The sequence below is a fragment of the Panthera tigris genome, chromosome A2 (assembly GCF_018350195.1).
Source record: "Panthera tigris isolate Pti1 chromosome A2, P.tigris_Pti1_mat1.1, whole genome shotgun sequence".
NCBI lineage: Eukaryota > Metazoa > Chordata > Mammalia > Carnivora > Felidae > Panthera > Panthera tigris.
The window spans coordinates 7,762,826-7,783,366 of record NC_056661.1 but is presented as its reverse complement, the minus strand read 5'-3'; the positions used below and the strand labels follow the sequence as shown (position 1 = coordinate 7,783,366).

The following is a 20,541-nucleotide window of genomic DNA, read 5'->3' as shown; positions in this document are numbered from 1 at the left end:
GTGGGGACCCAGGAATGTCTTCGGGGCACTCTCTATCAAGGGTGCCCCTCCCCCAAGGGGCAAGCCCTTGCTCAGCTGACAGATTTCCCAAGAAGCGGCAGGAGCAAGCCTGGGCACATGCAAGGGTCCGCGAAACCATGGGGTGAGGACTCGAGGCGTCATCATGTCCGGGGCCCTGCATCGCCTCCCCCCCCCCCGCCCGCCCGCGGCCGCTGCCGCCCCCGCGGCCGCGCTTCTCCTTTCTGCCTCCGCCGCGGGGGCGTCTTTACAGCCTCCAGAAAAAGGAAGGAAGCCGCGTGGTCCTGACGCGCCGAGGTCCCCGCTGCCGTCCCCAGGCCCCTCGGGGAAACTGAGGTAGCACACCTTGAATGGAGAGGGGGCGCTCGGACCCTTCCTTTCCACAGGGAAACAACTCCTACGCCCCGAAGTGGGGCGAGGAGAGGAGGCGGTCAAACTCCAAGCGCTGCACCTGGCTCTTGAAACTTGAACTCTGGGCGCCAGCGGTAAATTGTGCGGATATTTGCTGGGGCTAGTTCCATTAGGAAGGGGCGTGGGGGGAGGGATTGTGGCTATAGACCGCCGCCGCGCCCCCCACCCCAAGGCCACGGCCTACGCGTGTGACCCCAGGGCTTGGCATCTACCACGTCGAGGCTGGGGACCCTGGGGTCTCCCAGCGCTTAGCCACGCCGCCTAAGACTTCCTGTTGTGGGATGCGCGCCGCGTCGCCATGGAGACCTCTGAGGGGCCAGGGAGGTCGCGCAGCAGAAGGGGAAGGGAGGGAGCCCAGGGGACGTTCGAGCCCTTCCTTCGGAGGATAGGGCTTCGAGTCACTTTTTCGGCTAGAAAAGCATCCCTTCTCCTGCCCCGATGATTCCTAAGGGATTTCCACGGGGATCTTCCTACGCGGGGTGTGGTGGGTGCTGAAATCCCTCCCCGAACTGCCTGGGCAAAGGTGCAGGGTAGGACCAGGGACGCCCCAAGCCTCGAAGGGACTGGGAAAATCCTGTGCGGGAGGGAGAGGGGGGGTTATTTTCCGGCGGATTTTTCTCGGGCTTTCCGCAATGGGTCTCTGGACTTTGGTCCACAGTGCGCGGGCGGCGAGCTCCCCCGCGCGGCCCAAGTCTTCCTTGCAGCCATAAAAGCGCGGTTCTTTCGGATCTCTCCCGACAGGCCCTGCGGTGTTCAGTGGGTGCCTGCTGTGATAGGAATCCTTCCAAGAGCTGGCGACAGGGCAGTGATGAGGAAAGACAAACATTTCGTCATTGTGCAGAGATGGTTTCAACGGCGGGGGAGCGATAAGAAACAAAAATAAAATATATGGGGTGAGTGTTGGTGATTAGTGCTGAGAGGAAATAGAATAGGAGGGATAGGGAATGTGAGGGTTAATGAACTTTTAAGTAGAGTACTCTGGGAAAGACTGAGAAGGCGACATTTGAGCAAAGACACGGGGAAGTGAGGAGGCTCCTGTGACAATATCAGAGAGGGAAGGTACCAGACAGAGAGTGCTGAATGTGCAAAGGCCCTGAGGTAGGGACAGCCTGGAGGCCCATATGACTGGAGTGCAGTAAGGAAGGGAGGAGGAAATGAGGGCAGGGAGGAGATGGTGCCCGGCATGCTTGTCAGTCTGCAGAGGACTTTGGCTTTTCTTCCCAGTGAGGTGGGAGCCATGGAGGAGGGACAGCCCCAGCTCCAGTGTTTGCAGGCACCCTCCTGAGACAGCAGGAGCTATGTCCCAGGGCCAGGAAGGACAGGAGGCCAGAGAGGAGGTGACTACTTTAGTCGAAGTGGGTAATGATGGGTCCTTGCTCTGGGCAGTGCCATCAGAGAAGTGATCTGACATCCCTTTTGGTGGCAAGGTCAACTGCGCTTGCTGGGACATGAGGACAGAGCGGAGTTAAGAATGACTTCTTGGTTCTGGCCTGGTCCCCTGGGAAGACGGAGAGCCATTTCCTGAGATGAAGATGGGGTGGTAATGGGGGCCAGGTTAGCGAGAGGAGCGTCCACCTCCTGGTCTCACATTTCCTTTGTGTTTCCTCTAGGAAAAGAAAAGTGGAGGCTCCCCAGCCCTTCGCTGAAGTTGCCAGGAAGGGCAAGGCTTCCTCCCGGGTGCCAGGCAGTCTTGGGCAGTCCAGTGAGTGGACCCACTACAGACTAGAGGCCGCGGGCTCGTGTCCCGCTTTGTGGCCTGGCCCCTGCTCTCCCTTCACTCTGAGCTGTGGCGTGGCCACCCCGCCCTTCCTGGCTGCTTCAGTGAATTTCTTTTGTCCCCGAGCATTCTGAACATGCTGTTCCTCTAGCCCAGAATTTCCTTCCCACCGCTTTTACAGGAGGTTCTCAGAGCATTTCATCCACAAGGTTGTGACAGAAGGAGGAGCAGATTGGGGTTTGGATCCAGGCTCTGGCAACTTAGCGGCTGTTTTAGTGGACGTTCTCCCCAAAAGCAGCCCCTGGAACCAAACTTGGTGTTCTGGCAGTTTATACCTGGGATGGGGGTTTGGGGGGAGTCAGGGAAGGCAACCAGGAAAGCTGTGGGTTAGTTTGGACACCTCCTTTGGGGGCCACTGTGGTTCAGTCTCACTGAGGAACCCCTTGGAGATGGGCGGACTTTTTTTTTTTTCTCTTTTTTTTTTTTTTTTTTAATTTTTTTTTTCAACGTTTTTTATTTATTTTTGGGACAGAGAGAGACAGAGCATGAACGGGGGAGGGGCAGAGAGAGAGGGAGACACAGAATCGGAAACAGGCTCCAGGCTCCGAGCCATCAGCCCAGAGCCTGACGCGGGGCTCGAACTCACAGACCGCGAGATCGTGACCTGGCTGAAGTCGGACGCTTAACCGACTGCGCCACCCAGGCGCCCCGGAGATGGGCGGACTTTTTACGCCAATCCTGTGCCTCGCTGGGTCTAAGCTCCTCCAGGAATGTCAACTCCCTAATACTTCATTACTCCATATGTACATTTCTTTTTTTTTTTTTTTAATTTTTTTTTCAACGTTTTTTATTTATTTTTGGGACAGAGAGAGACAGAGCATGAACGGGGGAGGGGCAGAGAGAGAGGGAAACACAGAATTGGAAACAGGCTCCAGGCTCCGAGCCATCAGCCCAGAGCCTGACGCGGGGCTCGAACTCACGGACCGTGAGATCGTGACCTGGCTGAAGTCGGACGCTTAACCGACTGCGCCACCCAGGCGCCCCTCCATATGTACATTTCTATTCACTTATTTAAACAGTTTTTGGTCACCGTGCTGTCCATCGCATCCCAGGACCTACTTACCTTGTAACCGGAAGTTTGTACCCTTTGACCCGCTTCACCCATTTCCCCCACCCCCTGCCTCTGGCAACCACCAATCTGTTCTGTATGTAAATTCAGGTGTTTCTTTTGTTTTGCTTTAAAGTTGATTTATTTATTTTGAGAGAGAGGGCGGGGCGTAGAGAAAGAATTCCAGGCAGGCTCCACACCGAGAACAGAGCCCGATGCAGGATCACACAAAGCACGAGATCCTGGCCAGAGCTGAAATGGGACGCTTAACCAGCTGAGCCACACAGGTACTCCTCAATGGTTTGTTTTTGTTGTTGTTTTTAAGATTCCACATATAAGTGAGGTCATGCAGTATTTGTCATTCTCTAACCTATCTCACTTAGCGTAATGACCTCAAGGTCCATCTGTGACGTAGCAAATGGCAAGATTTCCTTCTTTTTGTGGACGAATAGTATTCGTTGTGTATATGTGTGTGTTTACACTTATATGTATACGCATATACACGCATACTACGTGTCAATTATATATGTGTATACGTATTTGTGTGTGTGTGGGTATGTATATAGTATATATCTATATCTATACACCTATATCTATCTATATTTATCCGTTCATACATTGATGGACATTTAGGTTGTTTCCATGTCTTGGGTATGGTAAATAATGCTGCAGTAACATGGGGGTGTAGATATCTTTTCAAGATACTGATTTTGTTTCCTTCAGATGAATATCCAGAAGTAAAATGGGTGGATCATACGGTTGTACTATTTTTTTTTAATTTAATATTTATTTATTTTCGAGAGAGAGAGAGAGAGAGCGCGAGCGTGAGCTGGCAGAGAGAGGGAGACACAGAATCCGAAGCAGACTCCAGGCTCTGAGCTGTCAGCACAGAGCCCGACACGGGGCTCGCACCCACAAACCATGAGATCATGACCTGAGCCGAAGTCGGACGCGAGAACAACTGAGCCACCCAGACACCCCGGTAGTACTATTTTTAATTTGGGGGGAAACCCACAATACTAGTTTTCAAAGTGGCTATACCAATTTATATTTATATGCTGTGTGTGTGTGTATATATATATATATATATATATATTTGAGACAAATTCACAATACAAAACTTACTTTTTGCCCTTTAAAAATTTTCCTGTGTATTCACAATCTTGTACAACCAGTATATGATTCTGGAATATTTCCATCACCATCCCAAAAAACCTGGTACCTCCCAATCCTCTCTCCTCTCAGCCCCTGGCAACCACTAATCTGCTGTCTCTATGGGCTTGCACATTCTGGACATTTCCTATAAGTGGAATCACACACTACGTGGCCTTTTGTGTTTGGACTCTTTCCCTTAGCATAATGTTCGTGATGTTTAGCATAACGTTTCGTCCATGTTGTAGCATGTATTAATACGTTTTCCTTTTTTTAAATTTAAATTTAAATTTTTTTATTAAGTGGGCTCCACGCCCACTTAAGAGTCGGACTCAACCAACTGAGCCCCCCAGGCACCCCTATACTGAATTTCTTTTTAGGGCTGGATAATATTGCATTGTATGGAGATAGGACCCTTGCTTTATTCATTCACCAGCTGATGGACATTTGGGTTGTTTCTCCCTTTTGGCTACCCTGAATCGTGCTGCAATGCACGTTCATGTGCAAGTGTTGCTATGAAAATTTTTTCAGTCCTTTCGGGAATATACTTAGATGTGCAATTGCTGGGGGGGAGCGCCTGGGTGGCTCAGACGGTTGAGGGTCTGACTTTGGCTCAGGTCATGATCTCGCGGTTTGTGAGTTCGAGCCCTGCTTCGGGCTCTGTACTGACAGCCCGGAGCCCGGAGCCTGCTTCGGATTCTGTGTCTCCCTCTCTCTCTGCCCCATCCCTGCTCATGCTCTGTCTCTCTGTCTCTGTCTCTCAAAAATAAATAAATGTTAAAAAAATTTTTTTAGAATTCTATTTTCTGCACATCCTCATCGATACTATTGTCTTTAATTTTTTTTTTTTTACATTTTATTTATTTTTGAGAGAGAGAGAGAGACAGAGCACAAGTGGGGGAGAGGCAGAGAGAGAAGGAGACACAGAATCTGAAGCAGGCTCCAGGCTCTGAGCTGGCAGCACAGAGTCCGACGGGGGGCCTGAACCCACAAACCACGAGATCATGACCTGAGCCAAAGTGGGACGCTCAACTGACTGAGCCACCCAGGCACAGAAGGCTTTTTAAAGCTCCACTGGCATCCAGTAACTGGCATTTTAGGGATTCCTGTATTTTTCCCCTATTTTCTGTTTTATGATTACATAAAACAGGGGTAGGGGGAAGTGATATATCATTGTGGGTCCCCAGTCCTTCTGACCTGCCCAGCAGACAAGCCCACCATGGTCCTGCGGCACTGATGGTTGGGGGGAGTGCGTGGGACAGCAGGTGTCAAGGGTTGTGGTCAGGATGCTGACAGCCCCTGTCATAAGCTGTGACCTTGAGCAAGCCCCTTCCCCTGGTTGCGCCTTGATGGCCTCAGCTGTAGAATGGGATGGTAACCCGAACCTCAAAGGGCGGCCATGGGGTTCCGCTAACACAGTGTGGATGCAGCGCCTGACGAGCACAGAGCCAGAACGGGTAGTAGCAGTCCCTGTGTCTGTTTCATTAGGACTCAGCCCTGAGAATCTCACCTCCAACTTCCCAGGCAGAAATACACGTTTCCTCTGTGTTGCCACCGATCTGGTCGATACATCACATTTCGTCCTCGCAGCCCTAGCTGGTAAGGCAGAAATTCATGTTGTTGACATCTCAGTCAAAACACAACTTCGCTTCCTCGGTGGGGGGAAAAGGGTCTGGTCTCTCTGCCAGTCGACTCTTCTGTCTGCCTCTCCCCTTCTCACTAGCCTTTGGATCCCTCCTGCTCGGGTGGGGACATGGCAGCTGGAGGCTTCGCCCTCTTTGGATGACCCAGCAGTGCTTTAACTTTAATCCACTCCTGGTGGATTGGTGGGTATGTGTTTGGGAGGAGGTGCTCTGAGGCTTTCTTTCCTAGACACCCTTTCACTGGAGTGGGGACATCTTTGGTCTGGTTGTGGCCCTTCCCTCATCCCCACCCAGTGGGCCTCCGTGCCTACCCCCAATAAGTAGACACCCTAAATCCACCATCAAAGCTGCCTGCCTTTCGCCCCTGTGTTTCCGAGGAGTCTGATCCCAGCCCCAGTGGCTCGATTTTGCTTTCAGTTTTTTTCTTTCTTTCTTTCTTTCTTTCTTTCTTTCTTTCTTTCTTTCTTTCTTTCTTTCCTTCCTTCCTTCCTTCCTTCCTTTCTTTCTTTCTTTCTTTCTTTCTTTCTTTCTTTCTTTCTTTCTTTCTTTCTTTCTTTCTTCCTCTTATGTTTATTTTTGAGAGAGAGCGTGCATGTGTGTGTGAGCTGGGGAGGGGCAGAGGGAGGAAGACAGAGGATCCAAAGTGGGACTTCACGCTGACAGCAAGAGCCCGACACAGGGCTTGAACTCATGAATGTGTAGCTCATGACCTGAGCTGAAGTTGGATGCTTAACCAAGTGAGCCCCCCAGGCGCCCCCATCTCTCTCTCTCTTTTAATGTTTATTAGTTTTATTTATTTTTGAGAGAGAGAGAGAGAGCAGGGGAGGGGCAGAGAGAGAAAGGGAGAGAAAGAATCCTAAGCAGGTTCTGTGCTGTCAGCACAGAGCCCCATGTAGGGCTCGATCCCACAACGCTGGTATCGTGACCTGAGCCAAAATCAAGAGTTGAAGGTTCAAATGACTGAGTCACCCAGGTGCCCCGTCTCTCTCTTTTCAGAAAGGCTTATTATAGAAAATTTCAAACACAGGCAATCATGGGTCCAACTGTCTCTCCTTCCTGCAAGGAAGAAGAAAAAAAAAAAGCACTAATCCTCAGTATCTGGGAATGATTAACATGAGGTTGGGGTGGGGGGTGGCGGAACGAACTCAACATGACTGGCGTCCTTATAAAAGGGGGGAATCTAAGGCGCCTGGGTGGCTCAGTCGGTTGAGCATCCGACTTCGGCTCAGGTCGTGAATTCACAGTTCAAGGGTTCGAGCCCCACACTGGGCTCTCTGATGTCAGCACTGAGCTTTGGATCCACCCTCCCCTGCTCGTGCACATTAAGTAAACATTAAAAAAACGGGGGGGGGGGGTGGTGCCCAGGGGCACCTGAGTGTCTCAGTTAAGTGTCTGACTCTTGGCTTTGGCTCAAGTCGTGATCTCACGGTTCATGAATTCGAGCCCCACGTCGGGGTCCACGCTGACAGTGCAAAGCCTGCTTGGGATTCTCTCTCCCTCTCTCTCTGTTCCCCCCCCCCCATATAAATACATAAACAAAATAAATAAACTAAAAAGGAGAAACCTGGACACATACACAGAGACATTGCCATTCGAAGATGAGGGCAGACCTTGGAATGACTACCAGCCATGTAACGTCAAGGTTTGCCAGCAGATGCCCAGAAGCCAGGGGAAGGAAGAGGTTGGGACAGACTCTCCCTCACAGCCTCAGAAGGAATCAACCCTGCTGACACCTTGATCTTAGATTCCTAGCTTCTAGAACCATGAGACAGTACATTTCTGTTGTTTCACCTCCCCCAGGCTGTGGTACTTGGTTAAGACAGCGCTGGAAAACTAATGTGTACATATTCATACTGCCTCCTGATTATTGGAAAGTGCATTTTAGTTATCGGATTTTCTGTTTGTTTGTTTTTTTTCCTTTTTTTAATGTTTAGTTTCGCGAGAGAGACAGAGCACGAGCAGGGAAGGGGCAGAGAGAGCGAGAGGGAGACACAGAATCCGAAACAGGCTCCAGGCTCCAGGCTCTGAGCTGTCAGCACAGAGCCCAGGCGCCCCAATCAGGTCGTTTTCCTAATGCCTTTTTCCATCCTTGGTCTGGCTGGGGTCTCCGGTATGGCGGGACAGGTTCTGACCCTTCTTTTCACAGTCTATGTGGGCAGAGGTTGGCCTTGCTGTTGCCTGACCGCTGTAAGGTAGATAACTCCACAGCCTTACTTGTAGCTAGAAAGATCGAGAGTAGTCTGAGCACCGTCAGAACAGCTGGGTCTTATTCGAAGCCTCGTGTCCCCGCGTGGCCGGCCAGACGCGCAGGGAGAGGTAGGTTAACAGTTTGGCTTTGGCCCAAGCCATGTTTTCCCACCCGCCCTCTGCACCCCTTCTTACTACTGGCTCCAAGTGGCTTTTTTACTTAGTCAAATCTGGTGCTTTAAGGGATCAAAGTTTGTATCCGCAGAGGATTTTCAAAGAATGTGTTATGAGCTCTGAAGGCACTCCCTAGAGAGGCATTCCAGAGATGTTTTTGGCCAGCCTAGCCCATGGGTGGTCACTGCGGCCACCTGGCCTGGCCGGGCCTACATCCACAGGTGGCAGTTCTGGAGAACTTTAAAGAGATTGACCACATCGCAGTCTGTGTTAGGACTGTTTTTAAAGATTAACTAGGGGAGCAAACAGCAGACTCAAGAGTTAGGATACTGGTTTGGGGGGCGGGGCGCCTGGGTGGCTCAGTCTGTTAACTGTCCAACTCAGGTCATGATCTCACCGTTCGTGGGCTCGAGCCCCGCGTGGGGCTCTGTGCTGACAGCTTGGAGCCCGGAGGCTGCTTCGGATTCTGTGTCTCTCTTTCTCTGCCCCTTACCCGCTTGCGCACTCTCTCATGACAATAAGTAAACATTTAAAAAAAAGGGGGGGGGGGTGCCTGGATGGCTCAGTTGGTTAAGTGTTTGACTCCTGGTTACTGCTCAGGTCATGATCTCGTGGTTTGTGGGTTCGAGCCCCGCACTGGGCTGTACGCGGAGTGTGGAGCCTGCTTCAGATTCTCTCTCTCTGCCCCTTCCCTGCTCGTGGTTTCTCTCTCAAAATAAGGAAATAAAACTTAAAAAAAATTTTTTTTTTAAATAGAAGAGAAAAAAGCATTAGGATACTGGTTTGGTGTTTTTAAAAAAACGTGTTTATTCACTCATTTATAGACCACATGGATTCAGATTCTGCTTAGGGGAAATCATTATGACGACAGCTCAGGTCTGCACTTCCCACTTTTAGATCCGGTTTTTAGACTCAAACCCACTGCTTGGCATGAAGGACCATGACCAATGGCACCACAAACCCCATCAGGGACGTGAATTCTAGGTGCCAGTGCTTGGGAATGGGGACGCACCAGGAGCAGGCTCCTAATGACAGCAGTGCCCCTGGTTCCTCGAGTCTGAGTCGCCCTGGGAAAGTTGACTGTGTTACTATCGACAGCCCTGAGGTTGTCCCCAGGAGAGGTACCCAGCAGCGCCTAGCACTCCGGAAAGAGCTTGACTTGCCACGTGGAGTTATTTACAAAATGAAAATGCGCTGTTCTGTTTCTCTCCTTTGATTAAAAAATAAAATTGTCCTTAAAAATGAAAGAGAAAATGGGGGCCAAAGTTCAGTCAGGCTCTCTGCCGAGTCGCCTCTTCCTGGTAGTGACACCGCTCAGCCACTCTGTGTGGCCTTCAGCTTCCTCCTGGGATGGTGGGGTTGGGGCGGTGCGGCTCTGCCCTCACGAGGTGGGCACAAGGCTCCCAGGCCCGCCGGCGGCTTGGCCCGGCTCAGAGCAGGCGCCCGCGTGGAGCGGTCCAGGGAGAGGGCGGCCGATGGGCCCTGAGGTGCACGGGGTCACGGCTCAGGGGAAGTCCCGGTAGGGCAGGCGGAAGGGGTAGAGGGGCGTGTAGCGGGAGTCATGCCAGAGCAGCTTCTCCTCCAGGAAGGCGACCGTCTGCAGGGTCAGGACCAGCGTCTGGTGTTTGAGCATGCTGTGCACGTTCAGGCCTGGGGGGCAGGGGGAGAGGTGCAGTCGAGGCTGGGCTGCCCTACCGCACCGGGGCCCCTTTCCCTCCCGTATTCCCCTACTATAGAGGCACCATGGTCTGGCGTGGGGTCACGAATCTTGCAGTCTAGCTGCTCACTGATGGCTAGACCCCGGGCAAGGGACTGTCCTCAGCCCAACTTGTCATCGAGAGCCTCCCGCGTGCCTGGCCCTGCCCTGCGCTCGGGCTGTGATTCCCACCTCGTGCTGGGAGGCACTGACCATAACCACAGCAGATGTGTAAACAATGTACTGCGGGAGGCCTGTGCGCCCGCGGTTAGTCGGGAGGTGGAGGGGGTGGGGGGGGGGATGGCCAGGGCAGGGAGAGGATGGGGCAAGTCGTGCGGGATCCTGTGGGCCTCGGGAAGAACTTAAGCTTTGACCCAGAGGGAGGTGGGACCGGGAGAGGGCTGGGGGCAGAGGCGGGAGGAGCTGGACTCAGGTCGCACGGGCGCCCTCTGGTGGCCGCAGGGAAGAACAGTGCGGAACGGAGCAGGAACCCGGGACCAGGGCAGAGGTGACCCCGCCGGTCCAGGAGGGAGATGGGGGTGCTGGGTGGAAAGAAGTGGTCGAATTCTGGATATGTTTAAACTCAGAGCTGACAGGGGGAGGTAGCAGGGACGGGAGCAGAGGGTGACGGCATGCTCTGTGGCCTGAGCCACGGGAAGGAAGGAGTTCTCGTGCCAAGGTGCCTATGAGACCCCCACCCCCGACCCCGGAAGCAGCTGTAGGGGAGGCAGCCAGACCTCAATCAGGACACCAAGAGAGAGCTCTCGGGGCGAGTCAAGGTAGTGACGGGTGGGATGGATCCCACCTCTCAGCCTCTCTGACTAAGGAGCCAGATGAGCAGAGCCGGCAGCCCTCACGCTTACTCTGTGCCGAGCACTGAGGCCCGAGCCGGGACAGACGCAACCTCAGAGCCTTTCCTTAAGGATGCCATTTTCCCGATGCTCCGTTTGGGCAAGCTGAGGGCGGGTGGCCACTGCCCAAGGCCACTCAGCTGCTGAGTGAGTGGCAGGTATAGAACTTGAACTGGCCCATGGACTCTTGGGGGCCTAGGGGGGAGAACCAGGGCCCTCTGCTCACCAACGGCCGGGATCAGGTTGAAGGTCTTGAGCCCGGAGGTGGCGGCCACGGCGTTCTGAGGCATGTCCTCGTGTGCTCTGAAACGGAGGCCAGAAGGTGAGCGCGGCAGAGGACAGCACCCAGCACCCCCACCCCCGCTCTCCCCGCACCCTCACACGTCCACCAGGAGCACGGAGTCCCCCCAGTGGCGGTAGCGGGCCAGCTCTGTCAGGTACTGGGGGTCCGAGGTGGGCAGCTCCAGGGAGTCCACGATGTGCAGGTAATCCTGTTAGGAAGAAAGGACAGTCTGAGCCCCCCACGCCTCAGCCCCCACAGCCCACACCCTAGGATCCCCGCGGCCCCTGGCGGGATCGGGCCTGTACCTGGGCCAGCTTGACAGTCAGAGCCACCTTGAGGCCCTGCACCCGCACTTTCATGGGCAGCATGTAGTAGTAGCTCGTGGGGCCCCGGGGGCCGTGGGCAATGCCTCCTGCAGAGACAGAGGTGTGCGAACAGGTGAGGACCCCCGCTGGGCTTGGGGGCAGAAATCGGTCACGGTGGCTGGTGTAGGGAGGCTGCCCGCAGGCAAACGGAACCGGCAAAGAGGACAGGGCCTCGGGTAGAGATGGGGAGGGGATGTTGGATTGAGGATCACCTGGGACAGGTGACTGTGCCTCACTGGGCCTCGATTTCCTCAGCTGTCAAACCCTGAGTGAGGATCCTCTTCCGGGCCCTGGGAGTGCGGCAGGGAACAAGATGGACAGGAGCCCTGCCCTCATGTCATTCATATTCAGACACAGGCTCAACGGCAGAGGGAATCGGGGCTCTCTTTTCGGAGCAGCATGAGGAGTTGCTGGGGGTCGGGGGCCCAAAGGAGGTCAGGGAGGGCTTCCTGGGGGAGGCACAGCCCAAACACATCATAAGGATGAGAGGCATTGGCCACGGGAGGTGAGAGAGGACACGGAATCAGCTGTGTCTGGTCAGAGAGGATGTGGAGGGACAAGGGGGGGTCTGCAGGCACCCGTGCCTGGAATGCCAAGGTAGGGAGCTCAGACTTCCCACAAAGGCTACAGGGACTGGGAGGTTTAGGAAGAGCACCCTGGGTGCTGTGTGAAGTGTGGGCCATGAGAAGTGAGACGGGAGTTAGGGCCAAAAGGGGCTGTGGCCATAGTCTGATGAGAGACGCTAAGGCCAGAGCTGGGGAGGGCTGGGAAGGTGGACTCTCAGGTCTCTGATCCGCACATGGGCAGTGAAGTCCGTGGGCCTGAGTCCTGCTGCCCCTGCCCAGGTAGAAGGAATGGGACTGATGAGATATCACCCCAGATGTGTGCGCAGAATCACCCAGGGCCCCTCCCCTCCCTGCCCCGCTCACCTCCTCGCCAGATCGGGGAGCGGATGCTGCCATGCCTAGAACGCCCACTGCCCTTCTGTGGCCAGGGCTTCCGGCCCCCACCCTTCACCTCGGCCCTAGTCTTGGTCTTGGCGTAGCTCTGTGGGCACAAAGGGAGGAGAGGGTCAGGTTCCCGAGGCAGACACTGTCGCGGCTTAAAGGCACCAGGCCATGGGGCGCCTGGGTGGCGCAGTCGGTTAAGCGTCTGACTTCAGCCAGGTCACGATCTCGCGGTCCGGGAGTTCGAGCCCCGCGTCAGGCTCTGGGCTGATGGCTCAGAGCCTGGAGCCTGTTTCCGATTCTGTGTCTCCCTCTCTCTCTGCCCCTCCCCCGTTCATGCTCTGTCTCTCTCTGTCCCAAAAATAAATAAAAAAAAAAGGCACCAGGCCTGGGAATACAGCAGCGAGCCGGGCAGACTGGGGCTGCCGCTGGGGAGCCCGGCAGGAGGCACAGAGATTAGGGGGCCGGGACAAGCACACAGCACTTCGGGAGGGAGTGAAGGATAAAGAAATCAAGAGTTCCCTCATCCACTCCAGAATGTCAGCAGCCTCTCTGCTGCCTGGCACACAGCAGGCGCTCAGTAGTTTTTGAATGATTTCAATGTGGTGGCAACTGAAAGGAAGGTGTGGCATAGGGAAAGGTGTGTGCAGAGGCTCGAGAAAATCAGGGAGAGGTATGGGGTGAGGGATTTCCAATGCCAGGCTGAAGACCTCATTTCTAGGACCAGGGTGGACCAGGGAGGAGGGCTCACTAGATTTCTAAGATAAGCAGAAGGGAAACAAAGAGATCCTGATTGATAACGGCTTCTTCAATGCACTTGGCAAAAACTCCAAATTATTCACCATCGCTCCTGCTGACCTCTGTGACCACACGAGGCTGCCTTCTGTCCCTGCCGCAGGACTTTTGCATGTGCCGCTCCCGTTAGCGCCACTGCCCCCCTTTACCTACTTAACACCTACTACGCACCCGAGGTTAAATGTCTCTTCCTCTGGGACGTCTTCCCTAATCATGTATTTACAGGCATGACTACTCGACTCAAGTTCACCTCTCCGACCAGACTACGAGTTTCGCGATAGAGATTGTGCCTGTCTTGTCCACCAGCACAGTGTCTCATCTAATGCACAATGGGTGTTCAGAAAACACCTGGCAAGTAACCCATCGGTGAATGGTTCAGGAGAGAAGAGAAGGCCTGAGCCTAGCAGTCCAGGAGCTTCCCTCGGCCTCCCTCCCCCAGCCTCACCCCACCCGGGGACTCACAATTCTCTTGAAGTTCTTCTGCCAGATGGCAACCTGGTGCAAGATATCCATCCTGTGGAGAACGAACAGGATGTGAAAGGCCCCCCTCCAACTGATGTCCTCGCCACCTCACGAGATGCAAACAGGGGCTCCTCCCTTCCAGTGCCAGGGCCCTGTGTGATCCGCCCCCCGCCCCCTCTGCCCCATCTCGCACCACCTCCAGGCCCGCTCCGTCTCCATTCTGTGAGATGGGGTCCAGCCTCCATGCCTTTGCGCTCACTGTTCCCTCTGCCTGAAACGCTCTTCCCCTGGCTGGTCCCTTCTCGGCCCCAAACAACATTTCCGAGAGGAGCCTCCTTGCTAGAAAGAGGGCCACCTCTTCCTGCCTCTCCCAGTAACTTACTCTCTTCCTAGGCTTCCAACTTACTCATTGCCACCCTCTTTATGGGCTGCTTTGCCTCTCTAGCCCTGTGACCCCATTCAGCAGACACTGGTCACAGGCGTGGTCATCACACCCCTGAAGTGTGGCCAGTGCCACGTGTTGAAATGACAATATTGTAGACGCAGCAGGTTAAAGAAAATAAATCCTTGTTTCTTCCCTTTTTTTTTTTTTTAAACGTGGCTACTAGCAAAATTTAAGTTATACGTGTGATTGACGCTACGTGGCTACATCGGACACAACTGCCAGCGTAGTCTGCCAGGGGTTGGCAAACTATGGCTAGTAGGCCAAATCTGGCCTGCTGCCTGTTCCTGTCAATATGTTTTACTGGAACACAACTCCGCTTTTGCTTACAAACTGTCTGTGGCTGCTCTTGTGCTCCACCGCAGAGATGAGTAGTTGCCATGGGGACGTTATAGCCTGCAAAGCCTAAAATATTTTCCTATCTGGCCCTTCACGGGAGAAGTTTGCTGACCCCTGCTCTAGACTGTAAACAACATTGGCAACCTTGGCGCTCATTCACTGCTGTATTCCCAACACCTAGAATGGAATCTGGCACATAGCAGATCCTTCCTAAGTATTTATAGAATAAGCAAAATATGTTGTTTTTAATTTCTTTAAATTTATTTATTTTGAGAGAGCGCATGGCGGGGGGGGGGGGGGGGTTGGGGAGAGAGGGAGAGGTAGAGAGTGAATGAGTATCCCAAGCAGGCTCTGCCCTCTCAGCGCAGAGCCCAAGTCAGGGCTCAAACTCACGAACCGCGGGATCATGACCTGAGCGGAGATCAAGAGTTGGGTGCTTCACCAACTGAGCCACCCAAGTGCCCCATGTTGTTTTAAATTTAATTTTGTCACCCTCTACTAGATGGAGACTTTGAGACTCTGGAAAAGTAGGGGGCAAACCATACCAATACCAGTAATAGTAATAAATAAACAGCACTTATTATGTGGCAGATACGATGCACTTCAGAGGTATCCTATGCTTTGGCAAGCCATAACCCAGCCCAAGGAGTCGGTCCACACACGGTTGAGATCCTGGCTCTAAATCTTACAAGCTGTGCGACGCCAAGCAAATTTCTTAACCTGTCTGTGTTCTCAGTTTTCTTATCTACAAAGCAGGAATAACTGAACCTAGGGTTGCTATGATGGTCTGCTTAACCAAACTGCAAATAGGCTATTCCAGGCACATAGAAAGGGCTTAACCATCGTCATGCTCGTTTTTTACAAAACTCAATTAACAGCAACGATAATCAATGTATCTATAGAACTTCTGCTGTGCCAGAATTAACTCGCTTCATCATCACAGCAAACTCCTGAGGTTTCACAGAATGGGGACACTGAAGCATAAAAGGGGAACGCAGGATTTGAACTCAGTCACTTAACTCCTCGGGGATGTTACCTCTTAGATCTCAACCTCACACAACTCTGTAGCTGGGAAAATCATCATATCCCCCTTTGGCAGGTGGAAAAACCGAGGCTCGAGCCCAGATCATCCTGATTCCTAAAGCCCCGCGTCTCATCCCTCTGGCACTCAGTTCACCATTTCACTCACTCACCTGGGCGCCGTGGAGAAAACGTCGGGGTGCAGTTCGGCCAGACCCACACGCTCCTGCTGGTAGCCCCGCAGGGACTCCACCCAGGCCTGCACCGGACGCCGGGTCGCGGGGACCGGGAGCTCGCACCTGCGCAGCACAGGCGTCTGGGGACCTGAAGCGATTGGGAGGTCAAGGGTCAGGACCGAGCGTCAGGGCTCCCGGTCGCCGCCCCTCCTAGGGCGACCCTGACAACCTCACCCGCGCTAACTACTGCCTCTGGCTTCGCCACCGGGTGCACTGCCTCTTCCGCCAGCGCGTTCAGGCCCTGTAAACCGTGAACGAAAGTGAACGACGACGCCCGGAACCTCCAACCTTTGTCCTCCCATCCCGTCCCCAGTCTCGGGCCTCACCCGGCAGCCGGTGGGCCGAAGCCAGGCCCGCGCCCCGGCCCGCACTAGCTGCAGCATTGTCCCGCAGCTCCCCACGCGGAAGGTCACGGCTCCTTCTGGGTGTGCGCGACGCCCGGCGATGACATCACGCCCGCGACACCGCCCACCTCGCTCGGCTGGGCGCTGGAAAGCTGAGTGTGCAAGAGCGAAGACGGCGGGGCCTGGCCCGGCGTGCCTCCATCTCCGCCCCAAGACTAATCCCCAAGCCCCAACTTTCACGCCTGGCCTAAAGGACCCTCTGCGACCCCTGGAAACGCGACTTGCAGCAAATAGCCGCGCCCCCTGCACACGCCCAGCTCTTTGGCGTCCCGCCCCCTAAGAGCAGGAATCCAGCCAATGAGACCTCCGCGCCGAAAGGCTCCCTCCTCGTTCAGCCAATGAACGTTAAGCCTGGCAAAGTGGCCCCGCCTATGGCTGGGCGGTTCTGGGGCAGGCTTTAAGAGAACATGACCAATAACCGTTACCCTTTTGGTGTCGGTCACGCCCTCCATGCCCCTCCGCGTCCCATGTATCTTCCTAGAATTTCTGAGGTGGTTTTGGGGTTTCCGATAACGTGCTTTTTTGTGTGTTTAAGTGCAGGGCCTTATCTCCCACAGAAAGCTGTTAGGACTGAGCCTGTGGGACCGTGCCTCTCCTCTCAGATCCCTCAGAGCAGGGGTATGTTCCCTCTCAAACCAAAGATTAGGTCTGTCTTCTCCGCCTCCTAGGCCAGGGTGCGGTCCACTGTCAGACCGCTCTCCGAAAACAGAGCGAACTGGGGAGTCCGCAGATCCTAGATTCCCTCCCTCGTTGAGCATCCTTACAACCGAAACGCAAATGTTCATTTTTAGGTTCTTGGCCACTTTCCCCGCGCGACCTCCAGAGGGCGTCACGAACCCCTCGCTTCGCTCCCTCGCCAAGTCTGAACACCCGGCTGCCAGGGTGCCCTGGACCAGGAGGAGAGCTCAGTGGCCTAGAACGTGGTCTGGGAGCCAACCTCAGTTTCCTCATCTGGAAAATGGAGAGGTCGTGAGACTTCAATGAAATGTTGAAGGCCAAGCCCTCCATGCCTTGCACAAAGTGAACACTTAAAGGGGTATTATTATTGTTATTGAAGGTAAGTTTTGTCATCAGAACAAGGCAAGAGCCAAGGCAGGGATGAGGGGGACCCCGGAAGACTTGAATGCTGTGCTAAAGATGTGGGCGCTTTTTTTTTTTTTTTTTTTTTTTTGCATCTGATATGTATCAGAGATATTTTTGTGTAATAGCAACAAAAATTTACAATGTATTTCATTGTGTACTTTATCCCTGCTAGAATAATTGTGGATGTGAATTTAAAGCTCCACCCACCTTGTAATTGAAAAAGGTCTTTAAATCCTTCATGTTGTAGAATTTTATTCATTCATTTTATGTTTGTGTAGGTGACTCACACACCGGGTAAAGAAAATGTGAACAATTACAAGAGTATAACTAGAATGAAATGTCTCCTCCAATCTCTGACCTCTGCCCCTCCCTGTTCTCTCCCAAAAGCCGCTACTACAGCTATGTGTCTCCTCCCAGAACCAGTTTATGATTTCAAAGGCGGATTTACAAGTCTGTCCTCTGCCAGGAAGTTTGGGTTTCACGTAGCAAACGATGGAACAGTACTTAGTTGCTTAATGATTTATTAGGCACCTACTGTGTACTGTGTAGGTAAATCCAGCAGACATTAAGTTACAATGCAGTGCAGAAGGCTGAAGAATCGAAACAGGGGAAGGAAAATCTACAGGGTCTGTGGAAGCCCAGAGGAAGAACTCCTCACCCCTGGGGGCAGGGATCTCAGAGGTGAATTCCCTAAAGCTGTAACCTGAGAGCTAAGGTTTGAGGGTCCATCAGGAGTTCATCCAGAGGAGAAAAGGTGTTCCAGACTGAAAAAACAGGATTCCAAAGGCCAGGAGTGGGGAGAGAGTGGCAGGGCTCAGAGGCGGCCGGCTAGACCTTCCTGATGGCAACTCCTTCAAGTTGAACCCACTGCGGGGCCTTCACACTGTTCCTTCATCCTGGAACGTACTTTTCCCAGGGCTCCGCGTGGCTCTATCTCTCACCTCCTTCAATTCTTTGCTCACACGTCACCTCCTCCAAGAAGCCTGTCCTGAACACCCTATTCAAAACTGTAACCCCCCACTCCTGGCCCTTATCCTGTCTTATTTTTTCCCCACTGGTATTTATCTTCTAACATCCTCTGTAATTTCCTGGGTTTTCATGCTTTTTCTCTGTCTCCTGCATTAGAATATAAACCCCCAGGACAGAAATTTTGCTCTGTAACACAGTAGGGGCTCAGGACGTGTTTCTTGAGTGGATTCCTTTCCTAATCATCCTGCTGCAGGGGTCTTACCAGAAACAGAGAAAGCCCTCCCTTTGTCTCCTGGGTCTCAAGATCTCCATTCCCCCAATGCCACAGGCACATAAGGTACGAGAAAAAAAAAAAAAAAAAAAAAAAGATCATTTACCCAATGACACTGTAGTCACATAGACACAGGTTCAAATTTAGGGGGTGTCGCTCGTCGGCTGGGTGTCCCTGGGCAACTGGTTAGCTCTTTCAGAGTTTGGTCTCCTCATTCTTATAAGTGGGGTATACACAAACCCTTCTCTACAGAGCTGTGTGAAGGATCAGAGTTCTCTTTCCTTTCCTCCCTACTCCCCACAGTCTTTTTCCCACCACAGGAGGCTGGAAACCCCTGCATCAAACGTCCCTCCTCTGCTCAGAACCCTCTCTCCAGGCCTCTCATTTCACTTTGAGCAAAAGCCAAACTCCTCGCTGCAGCCCACAAGGCCTTACAGGTCCTGTCCTCCCTTCCTTCCACCTTCACCCCTTATTACTCTGTGGTTTAGGCTGCAATGATCTTCTCACCAGAACCTGTCAATCTGATGCCAGCCTCAGGGCCCTTGCACTGCTGCTTCCCTCTCCCTGGACCTCTCTTCCTTAAATATCTACATGATCTCCCTCACCTCCTTCACATCTTGACTCAAATACCACCTTCTCAGGTGACATTGGGTCTAAAGTCACTGTTCCCTTCCTACCCCACATTCCTCATATGCCTTCCCAAAATTATTGTTTCTTGTATATCTTCCACATTCTAACAGATCATATCATGTTCTTCTTTGTCTTGATTTTTGCCTCTCCCCCACTCCGCCCCAACACTAGAACGTCAGCTCCTGGAGGACCAGGTCTTTATTTCTTTCACTGCTGGGCCTCATTGCCAAGAAGGGTGCCAAGCACCCGGTATGTTCTCAGTACATAGTAACGGATGGAACCAACGTGGTGTAGAGAAAGAAGTTTGCACAGGAATCCCCCACCAGCCTATTGATTGTGAGCCTTAATGAAAGAGAGGTAATGACCTTGAGACCTGCATACTGCAAGGCTCAAAGTTTGACCATTTTGGCCCAAACCTGGGCGGAGGTCAAAGGTTGATGTTTCTAGCCCACTCCTGTGGATCAAAGGCTCAATTGCAGGTGACCTCTGTCCCCAGTGGCGTGTGGCAGATGTCAGCCTTGCAGCCCAGAGAGGATCTCTGCTGGCCGTGGGCATGATAGCAATTTAGGGAGCCTACACCGGAAGCTGGAGGACCCCCCTCCCCCAAACATCTGACCGTTCCTAGTCCCCCAGGACTGTGCAGGACTTTTCACAACGGCCGGAGGTCAAGGATGGAATATTGGGGGCAGCTGTCAGATAGGAGGTGCAGGGCATGGGTGCAGGCTTGATGACGGGGCCTGACCTCCTGGGGAGAGCTGCTCCCTCATCACTGCCAGAACATCTGCTGTGTGTTCGTTTGCAGCTCAGTTTGTGGGTAATCGCCAAGCACCACGAGGAGCAGAGGGAGTCTCCCCTCGCAGCACGCCCCACCAGCCCCTGGGGATGGGCCTGATTTGCATAGACATTTCCATTGCCTTCGGTTCCCTTCAGTTGGATCCAGATGGGAAGTAGAGCAGAAAAAAAGGGGCTTGAACCCCTGGGCAGGGCACCTGCACTCTCCAGGCCTCAGTTTCCTCCTCTGTAAAATGGGACTATAATTACTCTTCCTCACATGATTTGTGTGAGCCGTAGGCCTGTGTGCCCTCAGATCATCCGTTCCCTGCTCTGCTGGGCCCCACGGCTCAGGGCTGCCCCTCGCATACGCCATCTCCTAGCCCAGTGGCTTCTGCTCAGATTTAGCCAACGGCAGGCACTGAGGGGAGATCGGAGGGCGGGAGGACGGGGGCAGGGGGACAGGGTAATTCTCCCCATCTGCTCTGGTGGCTTCTCCCACTGGACATGGCCTCCCTACCTGCTAATTTCTAAATAGTCTAACCCTTTCCCCAACTTTGGTGTCTC

General features: G+C 53.3%; 1 protein-coding gene and 3 long non-coding RNA genes across 5 annotated transcripts; 3 read left to right on the top strand and 1 right to left on the bottom strand.

Moving 5' to 3' along the window:
- Positions 1 to 763: 763 nt before the first annotated feature.
- On the top strand, positions 764 to 2,602 carry LOC102969933. The gene is made up of 3 exons (XR_006214662.1): positions 764 to 959; positions 1,171 to 1,322; positions 2,040 to 2,602. It is a non-coding gene; the product is annotated as an uncharacterized LOC102969933 (long non-coding RNA).
- A 1,597-nt stretch (positions 2,603 to 4,199) lies between these two features.
- LOC107179368 lies at positions 4,200 to 13,803 on the top strand. 2 transcript variants are annotated; one of them, XR_006214663.1, is made up of 3 exons: positions 4,200 to 4,236; positions 5,895 to 6,005; positions 13,573 to 13,803. It is a non-coding gene; the product is annotated as an uncharacterized LOC107179368 (long non-coding RNA). The 2 variants fall into 2 exon arrangements; XR_006214664.1 differs by lacking the exon at positions 13,573 to 13,803 and adding an exon at positions 9,235 to 9,316.
- Positions 9,198 to 16,491, bottom strand: MRPL4 (mitochondrial ribosomal protein L4). The gene is made up of 9 exons (XM_007079331.2): positions 16,173 to 16,491; positions 16,021 to 16,087; positions 15,784 to 15,934; positions 13,810 to 13,861; positions 12,535 to 12,652; positions 11,546 to 11,652; positions 11,339 to 11,448; positions 11,184 to 11,260; positions 9,198 to 10,060 (listed from the first exon to the last, which is right to left on the bottom strand). Exons 1-9 carry the CDS (start codon positions 16,227 to 16,229, stop codon positions 9,915 to 9,917), a joined length of 885 nt encoding a protein of 294 aa, XP_007079393.2. The 5' UTR covers positions 16,230 to 16,491; the 3' UTR covers positions 9,198 to 9,914.
- A 274-nt stretch (positions 16,492 to 16,765) lies between these two features.
- LOC122236575 lies at positions 16,766 to 17,570 on the top strand. Its single transcript, XR_006214665.1, has 2 exons — positions 16,766 to 16,868; positions 17,042 to 17,570. It is a non-coding gene; the product is annotated as an uncharacterized LOC122236575 (long non-coding RNA).
- Positions 17,571 to 20,541: the final 2,971 nt, after the last annotated feature.

Coding starts and splice junctions, on each gene's coding strand:
- MRPL4 (XM_007079331.2), bottom strand. CDS start 16,229: ATGCTGCAGCTAGTGCGGGCCGGGGCGCGGGCCTGGCTTCGGCCCACC. Junction 12,653..13,809: donor AGAAGAACTTCAAGAGAATT/GTGAGTCCCCGG, acceptor TTGTGCCCACAG/AGCTACGCCAAGACCAAGAC. Junction 11,261..11,338: donor TCCGTGCTCCTGGTGGACGT/GTGAGGGTGCGG, acceptor CCTCCGTTTCAG/AGCACACGAGGACATGCCTC.